The sequence below is a fragment of the Primulina tabacum genome, chromosome 15 (assembly GCF_025594145.1).
Source record: "Primulina tabacum isolate GXHZ01 chromosome 15, ASM2559414v2, whole genome shotgun sequence".
Taxonomy (NCBI): Eukaryota; Viridiplantae; Streptophyta; class Magnoliopsida; order Lamiales; family Gesneriaceae; genus Primulina; species Primulina tabacum.
Genome location: NC_134564.1, coordinates 15,461,266 through 15,472,708, shown reverse-complemented (window position 1 = coordinate 15,472,708; position 11,443 = coordinate 15,461,266). Strand labels below are relative to the sequence as shown.

General features: G+C 34.2%; 1 protein-coding gene across 8 annotated transcripts; it reads right to left on the bottom strand.

The window, feature by feature from the left end:
• Positions 1–10,850, bottom strand: LOC142526483 (uncharacterized). 8 transcript variants are annotated; one of them, XM_075630913.1, is made up of 14 exons: positions 10,724–10,816; positions 10,584–10,640; positions 9,436–9,665; positions 9,217–9,343; positions 7,593–7,720; positions 7,441–7,510; positions 7,252–7,354; positions 6,059–6,176; positions 5,827–5,908; positions 4,816–4,877; positions 1,089–1,161; positions 929–1,009; positions 624–704; positions 1–311 (listed from the first exon to the last, which is right to left on the bottom strand). In XM_075630913.1, the coding sequence occupies exons 3-14, from the start codon at positions 9,468–9,470 to the stop codon at positions 150–152; spliced, it is 1,122 nt and encodes a 373-aa protein (XP_075487028.1). In that variant the 5' UTR covers positions 9,471–9,665; positions 10,584–10,640; positions 10,724–10,816; the 3' UTR covers positions 1–149. The 8 variants fall into 8 exon arrangements, with proteins under 8 accessions (XP_075487028.1, XP_075487033.1, XP_075487027.1 ...); XM_075630918.1 differs by having other exon boundaries at positions 9,436–9,556; positions 10,724–10,815; XM_075630912.1 differs by lacking the exon at positions 10,584–10,640 and having other exon boundaries at positions 10,724–10,850.
• Positions 10,851–11,443: the final 593 nt, after the last annotated feature.

Sequence of the window (11,443 nt, the reverse complement as noted above, 5' to 3'; positions counted from 1 at the left end):
TGGAGCATTTAATGTCGAGTATATAATTTAATCATCAAGATCAAAATATATGAATATTTCTGCTACATGGGATTGACCTTTTTTATCTGGAACTTTGAAGGAGATAACTGGAAACTCAAAAATGGGAACTAAATATGAAACAGGTAAAACTAGGGATATAACATCTCTTCTCTAATTGAATATGGAGGAGGTAACCGTGACTTGGAATTAGCAAAAGTATCCGAATAGCACAGCGGTGTCTCTGTAAGAGGTGAATCTAATACATAATCAGGAATAGCAACTAGCGTCTCCTCGAAAAATGATTTCATTGTCTGCAAGATTCAGAAGACTATGAGAAATATTGATTCAATAGTCATCCCGAACCATGTAGTAGAATTACGAAAAAGATATCGAGGCAGACGCAGGAATCAAAGGATAATAACAATTAACAGGTAGTTGAGCGTATCAGTTCAAGAGGTTCATAAACCGTGCAAGGAAATTAATACATAAAATGCACTTTAACTTAAATAACCAATGACGACTTCCAGTATCCTGAGTGCAAATAAAAGCCATGTTATAAAATTTTAAGATAAGAAAAGTACTGAAAATTATAAGCATCTTATTTTTGACACTGTATGACTTACAGTGAATTTCAGAAAAGCAGCATCAGCTTTGCGCTTCCATAGAACATTTCCAGGCGCTGAATGGAAAAAACCAAGGAAAGGCTGCATGTATTTTCAGGTATTGTTAAACGAACAACGAGCATGCCAAACTAACATATATAAATCATCCTTTATAGAATATTAATTAATAATGTAATCAAGAAAGCAATATGAGTAAAAATTGCGAACAAGATGACGAATATTTTTTTCCCCCTTTTCAATATGACTTCTGAAAGGAGGGAGGCAAGAAGAATGAAGGGGAAAAAAAGGAAGAAAAGTTCACGTACTTTCATAACTTCCCGAGGATTTGGTTTAGGATCATAATATCGCAAGACCGAATCACCATAAATCTGGTATTTTTCAAGAACCTACAGAAAACCGAGCAGATATGGGTAAGGAATATGTGTTTATGCAAAGAATTATAGCAAAAGAAATAAAAAGGCCAACCTGTCGCCGAGTTATATTGCTTGGAGGTGCGCCATAAATTGCACTGTCAACATGGGCCAAAACATTCCATGGACTGTAAGAAAGTTCATCTTTCAGTCAAAATGTCGAAGGGAGTGGGAGAGGTAAACAAAAGCGAATAATTTATGGGAACCATTTAGGATACCACCTTCTTGAATTCATCTTTTACATTCTACTAGAGGGTGGTACTGATAAAAATTATTTCGGTAAACAAAATGTACGATACTACGATACCAAGACTACCCTCGATCTCTATAACTCAAGTAATAACATATAAGCAAATAGGTAAAAAGGATAGTTTGATAAATTATGTTTACTGCCTCCAATTTCAACACTTCAAGTGTAATTAAACTTGAAAATGTTTGAATGCTAATCTTATGTTCATAATGATTCAGCTAGCAAAAAAAACTTGATCCGAAATCAAAGAAGTGTTTCTTTGCTAGTTACAGAGATATTGAGTTTGGTTATCGTTTCTAGGATGATAAAAAACGGAAGATCATTCGGAGCAGATATGTAATCTTCAATTAACAAGTATTTTACAAGGAAAGTAAAGCATTGGAGCTGAAGACTGATTAAGTGTCATTGACAGATATTTCTGTGAATGAATCGAAAAGCAGTAACCAGAAAGATGAAGAAGTATTTTACAAGGAAAAGTAAGGCATTGGAGCTGAAGACTGATTAAGTGTCATTGACAGATATTTCAGTGAATGAATCGAAAAGCAGTAACCAGAAAGATGAAGAAGCAACTACACAAAATGATGACCTACAAACTTCAGTAATTGAACTCAGGAGATCTTTGAGAACAATTAGACCACCTGAGAGATACTTACCAGCACTTCACTATAGTTTGCTGACAAGCAAAGGTGTGCAAAATGATGATTCTACTAAGTGGGAGTTAGCCATGGAAAATGAGGTGGATTCACTGTCATTCAATCAGACGTGAGAATTGACAGAACTTCCGCAAGACAAAAGACATTACATAACAAGTTGGTGTACTAGTTAAAAAAGAACATGATGGTAGTAAGTGGTACACAACAAGATTTGTTGTAAAAGGTTTTCAAGAAAAGTAAGACATTGACAAAGATTTTCCCTCTAGTGGCTAAGCTAACCACTATAAGAACTGTACTCAGATTAGTGACAAAAGAAGATTAACATCTGAATCAGTTAGATGTAAAGATATGTTGCTTCATGGTGACTTAGATGAAGAAATTAAAATGAAATAGCCACAGAGTTTTGAAGTACAAGGAAAAGAGAGAACAATGTGCAAACTTCAGAAGAGCTTATACGGTCTCAAACAAGGTACAAGAAGTTTGATAGTTTATCAGTAAAATAGTTTCCTAAGGTGTCTGGCTGAACACTATTGTTAGTGAAGAAGTTTGACGATTATTATATCATTCTACTACTATATGTAGATGATATGTTGATAGCAAAAGTTTGACTGGAAGAGATTGATAAACTCAAGAAAGAGTAATCAAAAAAATTTGCTACGAAGGATTTGGATGCTGAAAAGCAAATCCTTGGAAGAGGATCCTAAGGGATCGGGTGAATGGAATAATTATCTCAAAAAGAGTACGTGAAAAAGGTGGTTAACAGATTTAATATGGACGAAGCTAAACATGTGAGTACTCATTTGGCTAGTCATTTTAAACTAACCAAAGCAAAATCACCATCAAAGAAGTAGGAGCAAACTTATGTGAACAAGGTTCCTTACACTTCTGCTGTCGGAAGTCTCATGTATGCAATGGTGTGCAGGAGACCAGACAAAGCACATGCAGGGGGAGTTGTGATAAGGTTTATGAGCAATCCGGGAAAACAACACTGAGAAGTAATTAAATGGATTCTCAGGTACTTGAAAGGTACTGCTAGTTTATCTTTATGCTTCAGGAGGTCAAATATGGGCTTACAAGGTTTTGTCGATGCCGACATGGGTGGTGACGTAGATGGCAGAAAAAGTACACTGGATACTATGTGTCTAAGTTACAGAAGATAGTCGCCTTTTCGACTACAAAGGCTGAGCACATTGCAGTTACAGAAGCTAGCAAGAAGATGATATGGTTGAGATCTTTTCTGGAGTAATTGGGTTAGAAGCTTGAGAATAGCACGTTACACTGTGACAGTCAGAGTGCTATACATTTACCAAAAAATCATGTTTACCATGATAGGACAAAACATATGCAGGTTCGGTGCCATTTCAGTTAGATCAGTACTAGAAGATGGAGTTTTGATGCTTGAAAAGATTCCTGGAAGTAAGATTCCAGCCGATATGCTCACAAAGGTTGTCTGTGATCATTGACAAACTAAAGTTGTGTTTTACTTCAGTTGGACTTCATCTACAAATGAGGAGATATGAGTTGTTGCATTGATTGTATTGAGACATGATTAAAATCAAATCTCCAAGTGGGAGAAATGTTGGAGATATTGACAATTTGTCACAAGCATTTGTGATGGTTGGTGGTGGCAGCTTGAATTGTAAATATGGCAAGTTGCAAATTGTTAAATGATTGGCACGTTTCAATTGACTGAAGAAAAATAAAGTTGTGGTAGGAGCTTTCACGTGCACGAGAAGCTCTATAAATAGAGCTCCCTCCTTCTCAATTTAATCATCCCATCAGAACTTTTCAAAGCACCCTTAAATAAAGATAGCGAAATGTTTTTTTCTGTGAGTGTTGAGAGATTCTCTCGTGTGAGTTAGAAAAAAATATTTTATCAATTATCCTCTGGGTTGTGATTGTGAGAAATTGGTTGTTCTGTATACACTTGTAATATTTATCCCTATATTAAAGATTTGCAGTACCTCCGTGGATGTAGTCCATATTGGGCAAACCATGTAAATCTGTGTTTTTGTTGATTGATCTATTCTGCATTTTTACTATATTATCGCCATGATCAAGATTGCTTCGGTGTAATCTACAACAAAAAGAAAACGTTATAAGACTATTGTTTGACTAGATATGCTTTATGGCTTGGAGTGTTAGGCCACTACATATGCGTAAGATAGCGGTAGCAGAGATGTGTATGTTAAGATGGATGTGTAGCAGAACGAGCAATGATAGAACTAAGAACGAAATGATTATGAGCTATTTAGTTGTAGTCCTCATTGAGGATAAAATTAGTGAGAAATGTCTAACACAGTTTGTTCATGATGATGCACAATGAGCATTCCAAAAGGTGTTTTTAACAACAAAATTTTATTTTTATTGAGATGTAATTTCTCTCACCAACTTTTAAATAATTTTTATTGATATCTTAATGCTAGCACCCATGCCAATGTTTGATTACCATTATAAACTAAGAACAGGATCAAAAACATTCTTGTTTTCCAAATATCTCGTTTGTCTCGTCGACTTAAAAGAAAAGAAATAGAACGCTGCATTGCCCGTAACCAGATTTTGCTTCCTAGACAACAAACTTATTTACTGAAGTAAATTTTGTGTCTAATAGATACAGTTGATTCTAATCAGTCAACCAAATGTTCTTTTTATAAAAAGTTTAACTTCTCCACTAACAAATGCTGCATCGTCGACTGACTGGAGACACTATCTAATCGAACTTTCTACCGTGGTTATCATTCATAAGAATTAAAAGCTGAACAATGAGTCGGCACCCCCAAACAGGTAAAGAAAAACTTGAACTGGCAGATCAACAAAATGTACATTATAAAAGCAGTGCAAAAACAAAGGAACTCGTATAAAGCACATATATGACATACTTATTGTAGGCTGCACGTCCAATCATGACTCCTTGGGCTCCTTCCTTCCGTGCTGCAATTACCTAAAACTTTAACTGTCAACAAATATGGAAGACAAGGGGTACAGGTTTACATCCTCTCATAATAAGTTTAATATATATAAGCTTAATGACTCTCATCTCTCCAACTTAATTGATCAATAACACCATCGATTATTTATGCCGTTTGATACCTTTTCAAAAAAATGCATGATATAGGCTATCTCAACAACATTTCTTATTATTGTAATAACTCTAGTTTTCTTTTATTACATACAATTAATCTCTTATTGTTGTATGTTAAAAAACTACATGTTTCAATTTATTACTTGGTTAGGTGCAATGTAATTAAAAGCGCAAAGCGCGAAGCGCACACTTTAAGGAAATAAAGTGCAAAAGATAAAATATTCTAAAAAATAAAAATAAACCATTTTTCTTTTAAAATATGAAACATGAGATATCAAATATTGAAATCATTATCTTCATCTTCCAAATATCAAATATTTCAATGCGAGGGCCGAGGCGACTCGGGGCAAATATGATGCGATGTTAGAGTTTCCTCTACTCATTTTTTAAAATAAACAAATAAGAAATCATACTTTTACAGGTTGATTTCTACTCTATCAGAAATTTATTCTAAAATAAGGCAGCTTTTCTTCTAAGTGCAAAAGAACACAAAAGCGTGTGCTTCATGGAAGCTGTGCACTTGAGTCTTGAGTACACGCAGTGTGCTTTGCTGCACTTTTCACTTAAGCGCACACTGATAGGTGTAGTAGTTAACCCCATATATCTAATTCAAAAGAAACTTGTCTAAAACTCATCACCCAGCCCACTGAAACCATGACTAAATGGCATTCAGTGGAGAATTTTACGAATTCTTTCAGGAAAAAGTAAAGACACGGTTCTGTTAGGTTATCAAAAACTACTAAGGATATTAAAATTCCATTTCATAACACCTTTATTGTGTTAGGTGATTAAGTGATAGAAAATTTACCTCACTAATGGTATTTATGCCACCATTGATAGTAAACTGCAAGTCTGGAAAGTCCCGCAGAAGAGCATAGTAGTATTCATATCTGCATATATTGAGCCAAGTATAAAATGACAAAAAATAAAAATAAACTCATTTAGAAAGGAAAAAAACTAATACAATCGCAGATAGAAATGTCATTTAAATAGACAGATCAAAGAGATGATAACAAATATGCAATACACTAAATTCATACTTCAAGGGTGGGATAGATCTATTTTCTTTGGGGGTGATTCCATTTAGTAATGCCTTCCTGGAGTGTATTATGAAATGCTTTGTTGGTGACTGAGATGAGACCTTATAAATGAAATCACCTGCGGAAGAAGGAAAATGGTCAGTTGTATGGGACAAACCCGATACAGTTTTGAGCATGGGATCCTCGATATGATGCAGAATGACTGAATGAGTATCACAAGAATCAAGTCAGTCTAGGACATAAAATAAATTAAAATGTGGTATTCTTTGAAACCTAAGGAAATAACTTTCACAAGCAAAATAGCCATTTTCCAGATAAAATGAAAGTGAAGAATGCATGATCAGAACGAGTGAAGACATGGTTCATAGACATGGGTTATAGATTTAACAACACAAGAACATGGTTAGATTGTCCAATCATTTCTACAAGATTATGAAAGAACAATAAAAATGAAAACTTAAAAAAGGCTATACTTATGTCAAATAGGGATTCTTCAAAAATGACAAGGGGGGGCTTTACTGAAGGCATCACAAGCATGCGTGCTTAAAACTAGAATGATCGATTAAATAAATGGGAGATGACAAATTACGATAACAAAAAGAATTGCAGTAAAGAGTGATTAGCAGGCACATCCAGGAACTCATAAATCTGTACATATTGCACAATCTATACAAGTACGGCTATTCAGAAGTAACAGGTAAACAATAAGCTCACTGGTTGATCTGTCGTCCACATTCAACTTGAAAATGTTGAAAGATTTTGCAGTATTTGCTACAAAAAATTTTAAATTGTGTTTGTATATAAATTGTAGAAATTGAAGGTCCATAACAATTAGATATTGTAAAGTAATTATATGAAAAGTGTGAAATATAACAACAATTGATCAATGAATAATAATATAAAAAAAGGTAAGATTCCTGCAATACTCGCGTTCTGATAATTTGGTTTAAAATGTTAATTAATGTGCTTTTGACAATTTAAAACGAGGTTAAATTGTCGAAACCGATCAGTCCAAGAAAACATATTCGAGTATTCTTAGATAGACAAAAGAGAGTAGAGTTATGTGTACATCAGTAACTGTAAACGTATCAACAGCAATCCAGTAAGTCCATGACCCTATTAGCCAGGAAAAATTAAAAGACAGGAACAATTCAAAATTTGAATGTCTGCAAGAAAGCATCGTAAGAACTTACACAGTTCATTATATGAATCACGGTCATCAACACCGATTCGGCATTTCACACTTACGGGAACATCTGTGTTAGCAGCAATGACTGACATAGCATTGGCAACAAACTTCCCTCGTAAACGACAGTATGAGAAAATCAGAACTCATTCTGATACTGTACTATCTTATTCAAGTCAAGCACCACTATACACACCTTTGGATCAAGCATAAGACGCACCCCGAAACACCCTTTTCCAGCAACCCTAGAGCTAGGGCATCCACAGCTGTGAAGCAAATGTCTCACTAGATAAAAGGAATATAAAAAATAGTAGACATAGAAAGGGAGCCCAGATCTAAGGAACTTACTTGAGATTAATCTCATCATATCCATAAGAATTTGCAAGTTGAGTTGCCTTAGCAAGGTTATCCAAATCATTTCCGCCAATTTGGAGCGCTATAGGATGTTGCTCGGGACCAAATGCCAAGAACTTGTCCTGGCAGTTATGCAGAAATCAAGGATATCAGATGACACACTAACATGAACAGATCAGACACATGGCATACTGAGTACAAAAGATACACCACTTCAAGTTAAAAAGCATCTAGCTGCATTAATAAGAAATATTCTTCATAAGCATGCACGTAGCTAATAGCATGAAAGTAATGTGAACAACTGAAACAAGTATAAAAGGAAAAATAAGTCATTCAATAATTCAAAAGTAGACAATATACAGTATCCAAAAACATATATGAGTCTCTCATCTAGCTTCTTTATCAGATGCAAGAATAAATTTTTCCCTTCCACTAACAGTTTAGACATGATTTGTAATCTTAAATCAATTTTCTAGCACATTGACATGATAAATCATCCCATTACATAATAGCATGATATTAAGACATACAAAAAGAATACCAATTTAAGAAATCACTAATTCCTTTTGAGAAGTTACCGTAAAAACTACGCTGTTAGTGTCCCTTTCTTTTTCCTGCTATTATTTTAGAAGTTAACAACAAACTGTATTTCTTTTCTCTTTCTGACAATTCATAACTCCTAACACAAGGCCTAGAACCCAGTCTGATCCTCAATTGCCAGCAATTATAGATCTCAAGAAAATAACTAGAATATTATAAACTGGACTATAAATAGATATTTAATAATTAATATCCATTAGATTTTGATAAACAAGAATTTTAACATCGCGAAATGACAAGAAACAGTTAGTGCTCATTTAAATTCTGTCAACTACAGAGACACATTGGAAAGCAAGGTACATACATACATACTTATGGAGCTATGGGAAGTTCAAAACCGTAGAGTGTGAAAACAAAAGGATAAAACATTTTTTAAAAAAAAGAAGAAAAGAAAAGGAATAAAACCAGTTTAATAAGCTTCCTATGCAATTTTGCATTCGACACTTTTTGAAAACATCGGAATCAATCTTGTTTCACAATTTATTATACTCATCCACAAAAATCCCAGTACAGTAATAGAAACCGAGACCCCCTGAGCATCATAACAATTATCAATTATGTAAAACAGCTTCTCAAAACATTCCTAGTTCCCAAAACTTTTCTTGAAGGCGAAACTAATGGACCTGTATGCTTGGCTTTGCTAGTGGATATTTATTTACTCAAAAGAGTAGCAGCTCGAGGTTTTCGTCAACTTTTACGATCAACTTTCACTAATTTCAAGTTCAACTTTCTCTAACAATATTCCTATCAAAAAAAAACTTCCTCTAACAATCTTAATGTTCCTTGAAACTACGCATCACCCAAAAGAATCTAAAAATTCTCTCTCGTGACAAAAAAGAATCAAATAACAAGCATCATACCAACTTGTTATAATTTCTTACCTAACACACTTTCGAAAATGTTTTGAAATTTTTGAATCAATAGAAAACCGATCCAAGTGCCTCTGCATTTGCAGAAACAATGCAGTTTCCTTCTAATGGAAAAAAACGAAACAGAAACGATTTACAGAAATAATTACCAAATCTCCCTTCTGAAATACGATGGTTTCTGCCGCTATCATTTCAGTGTACAGCCATGCATGTTTCGTTAAGAAGCGGGCCAAAGTTCTGTAGTAGTTGTTTGTGCAGTCCATCATTGGAGCAACACTGGATATCAGATAAAACAGTCAATATACTATACACAACCAATCACAGACCTACTAAACATAAACATAGTTCAAAGCTCAAAAGAAGACCACCTGAACCATGGGGGAGGGTACCGAGCAGCAACCATTATAGATTCTCTATGACTCAGGTGCTTATGATAGAAATGTATTTCTTTGATTTCAATGGATTCAGTAAATTAAGTTTGATGGCAATCTGGCAATGCATTTCAGGAAATCAGAATGAACAGGAGTTAAAGAACCAAACAAGTATGTCGAGTAGACAAAGCCACCCTTTACTTGCTGCTGCTTGCTGTTTAGTATACCTACATATATTAGTCAAAGCTCAAATGACACGAGAGGATGCCAATCTTGACCGTGTAAGATATAGCAGGAAAGAACATGCTACGTATGACTGCTGATCTAGTTGATAACAACAAACTGTTGAGATAGACGAATCGGTATCGAACCAAAACATAAATCTTGCCTGATTGAGTCCATCAAATCAAGGTTACCTTACAGGCAGGATGACAAGTGGCATACAGTGTTAAAAGATTTATACCTTGTTTCCGCAATATCAATGAAAATGAAAAGAGCGGACATTATGGACTGACTAACGATCACATGACTTCACGAAATTGAAACATTCTAGCTATCACTGCCACATAGATGTTTCAAGCCATCAAACCCATTTTACTTTAGCTACTTATCAACTCTTCAACAAATATATGTCTGGCAGTGGTGGAGAAACGCCACTCTCTTTTAAATTTGCTTTGACCAATGCACCATTTTCATATACAACAATGCATGAATATCATAAAACAATTTTTTAGTTAGTTGCTAAATAAGAAATTAACACCAATAGTTAGTTTGCTACTTATTAGAAACGAAGAAAGGTATTATAAAAACTTTGTTCTTGTATCAATTAGAGAGCATTAAATGAAATCACCACATTATTTCCATAATCTCTTCTCTAGTTCTCCCAATCCACAACTTCTCAAATCTATATCTGGAGCGATGCTAGAATTCGTTATACAGGAACTTGAGTCCCTACCATGGATCTCACACCTCTAAATTTACTCCGCCACTCTTTCAACCTCACATCCCTAGCTTTCTTTATCTCAAGCAACGTCACCCCACTTTCAACCTCTTCAAATTCATCCACAAAAGTGCAATTCACCAAGATCCCAAAAAAGGGTAAGAAGTGAAGGAAAGAATCTTGAACTTAAACCCCAGCTACGTACCATGGACGCAAGCCAAAAAACTGGAGGCTGTTTGACCCTCATTCAACAAAATTCAAACTGCCCACAAAACTTTGATGAAGGATCCTTTTTCTTGGTTGTTTAAAAAATCAAAGAATATGAATGCGTCAACAGAGACTTACGTTGGAAATTTAGTGGGCTTTGTTGGCCAAAGTTTGGGTCGGAGACAACAGAGCGACCGCCAAGTTTCAATCTTTGCTGCGCTTCCACCGACGAATATGTATGTGTTGTGAATTTCATATAAACCCTTAACTCTAGGCTAAAGCCAATTTAACCCCATATATTTATTGATATATCAAATTAATCCCATTATAATATCGAATCACAATTTTAACTTATTTGTAATTATAAAATATTATTTATTCAATGTTATATAAAAATTAAGCCGATTAATCAGAAATATTTAATAATATATTACATTTTAATTATCAATGGCATGTACTATCAAATGACAAAATCGTTTCATTGTAATAAAAAACTATTTTGCAATCACATTTAAATTGTTTATAAATTGTGTTATTCGATAATTCAAATTGAAATATTTGTTATTAAATAAATAACTACAATTTTATTTATATTATTAAAAAGATCTTATTGATTTTGCCAATATTTTGAAAAAAAGTAACTAAATAATGTAATCAATATTATTTTTCAGGGGTAAAATTGTATTATATTTAAAACGGGAAATTAATATAATTAATAATTTTATGTCATAGAGGGAATTTATAACAGTTTGAGGGGTTCCATGGCAATGAAATTAAGACAAGTAATGACCATGACGAATGTGCTTGGATTGAAAAAGAAATGAGAGCAAAAAGACTCTTTTTAAGAAAAAATTTAAA